At 38.0% G+C, this 2176-nt stretch overlaps 1 protein-coding gene across 1 annotated transcript; it reads left to right on the top strand.

Annotated features, from left to right (window-relative positions):
- Positions 1-1150: 1150 nt before the first annotated feature.
- LOC132172667 (uncharacterized) lies at positions 1151-1687 on the top strand. Its single transcript, XM_059584213.1, has one exon. The coding sequence runs from the start codon at positions 1151-1153 to the stop codon at positions 1685-1687; it is 537 nt and encodes a 178-aa protein (XP_059440196.1).
- The last annotated feature ends 489 nt before the right edge of the window (positions 1688-2176 follow it).

Raw genomic sequence — 2176 nt, 5'->3', positions numbered from 1 at the left:
TGGCTTATCACATTGGCCTAAACAAACTTCAGAAAGCCTAGCTTGAATATCAACTAGAGCTTCTGATCTTGCAGGTCTCCAAAACCAATTTCCATTGCAAATGACAGAAGACAGCTTAGCTTCAATATTACTTTGAGCATCATAAACAACCCTAAAGCCATATTGCTCAATCAAAACTCCTACAGGATGCCACAAATCCAGCCACATATGAATGCTATCCCCATGCCCAACTTCAAACTTCAAGAACCTTTTAGCAATAGATCTCAGCTTCAAAATTTTCCTCCAACTCCATGAACAATTTTGAGGAATACCTACACTCCAAAAACTCCTTCTTTTTAATAGATTTTCTCTAACCCAGGCAACCCAAATAGAACCAGACCTGGCAAATATACTGCAAATATGCCTAAGCATAGAAGTTTGATTCCAAGTTTCAAGCTTCTTTAAGCCCAAACCTCCCTCCTTTTTAGGAAAACAAAGATCAGACCAAGAAACCTTAGCTTTAGCTACACCTTCTTCTTTCCCATTCCATAAAAACCTATTGAACTTTTGTTCAATAGCTTTAATGATCTTTTTAGGAAGAATGAAAATTCCCATCCAATATACTTGTAAACTGTAAAGAACAGAAGATAACAACTGGAGCCTACCTGCATATGAAAGATTCTTAGAGAGCCAAGAATCTATACGACCAGAAATTCTGCTAAGTAAAGCCCCACAATCAGCTGCAGAAAGTCTGGATGAAATAAGAGGAACCTCAAGATATCTCACAGGGAAATGACCTTCCTTCATCATCAAATCATCCAATAGAATATGCCTCATTCTATCTGATACTCCAGAACAATAAAGAGAACTCTTAGAAGGATTAGCTTTCAACCCAGACAAATTCTCAAACTCAATAAGAGCAGCCTTGATAACTTTAATAGAACTCAAACTAGCTTCTGAAAAAAATCAAAAGATCATCTGCAAAACACAAATGAGTAAGCTTCATTCTCTCACATTTAGGATGGAATTTAAAACCAACATTACCACCAGTATGTGCAGCCATAATCCGAGAGAAAACCTCCATAGCAAGAACAAACAAGTAAGGAGAATTCATAACACACTTTCTCATCTTCTACTCAAAACCTTTTGAGGAAAAAGCCTCCTTATTAAAATGGCTAATTCACCTGACGACTCTGCTGCCAAGAAGGATAGCAAATTGACTACCTTCCTCAAAAACCTTATTATCCCAACCTACCTGCCTTGTCTTCAACATGAGGAGCTTCCAAATGAAATCCGAAACGTTTTGTTGGTGGCGGTTGCTTTGATTGCTGCAGTGACCTTTCAAGCCGGAGTCGCTCCTCCCGGCGGAGTTTGGCAAGATGATAAAGCCGGTCCAGGCGGAATCTACGCGGGGCAGGCTATATACTCTTCTCAACCCGTAGCCTTTCATTTTTTCTTGATTTGTAACACCCTGGCCTTCTCCTCCTCAATCTTTCTCTTACTATCTCTTACTTTTGGGTACCCTTTCTTCTTAGAAGTATTAGTTGCTACTTTCTCAATGTCCGGGACTTATGCAGCTGCAATCTTTTCTGTTACACCATATGAAACTGGCAAGTTTCGTCTCATTGCTCTTGTTGCGGCTCTGCCGATCGTAATACGGGCAGTGATCTTTTCCTCGTCCTGGATGATCAAGAAAAGGCTGCTTTAAGCATGAGAAAACCAACAAGGAATTAGCTGAAACTACTGAGAAATGTTGAAAAGATCATTAATACCGTTGAAGTGTGATCGAAGACTAATGTTGTTAGGTGTCTTTTATTTCCTTATCCTTTAGGTGTTTTATTTGTTGTTTTATGTTTCAGAGTTCAAGTCCAACGTTGTTGATCATGTTATTTATGTCTAATAAGTTGGTAGCCTTATATAAGGTGATCTAGTGTGGTGATTAATTATGAGTGAAGTATATATTTTTATTAAAGCTAGCTCTAAATTATTGAGATGAAATTTCTCTTTTTGAGATGTGATTTATTTTTTCCCTATTTAGGATGACTAAGAATAGCACAATCACGTACAGTATAATTACATATGCAAATTTTGAGTTCAAAGGGAATATATGGTATGTGTATAGGATTGATTTGAAGGCCATATTCATTAATTGCAAAGCAAGAATTTCAGTCCCTTAAGGCCTCAAGGGATTGGCTGA

The sequence above is a fragment of the Corylus avellana genome, chromosome ca1 (genome assembly GCF_901000735.1).
Source record: "Corylus avellana chromosome ca1, CavTom2PMs-1.0".
In the NCBI taxonomy this organism is placed as follows: domain Eukaryota; kingdom Viridiplantae; phylum Streptophyta; class Magnoliopsida; order Fagales; family Betulaceae; genus Corylus; species Corylus avellana.
Note: the sequence above shows the minus strand (reverse complement) of the source record. Positions and strands in the feature narration are given on the sequence as shown.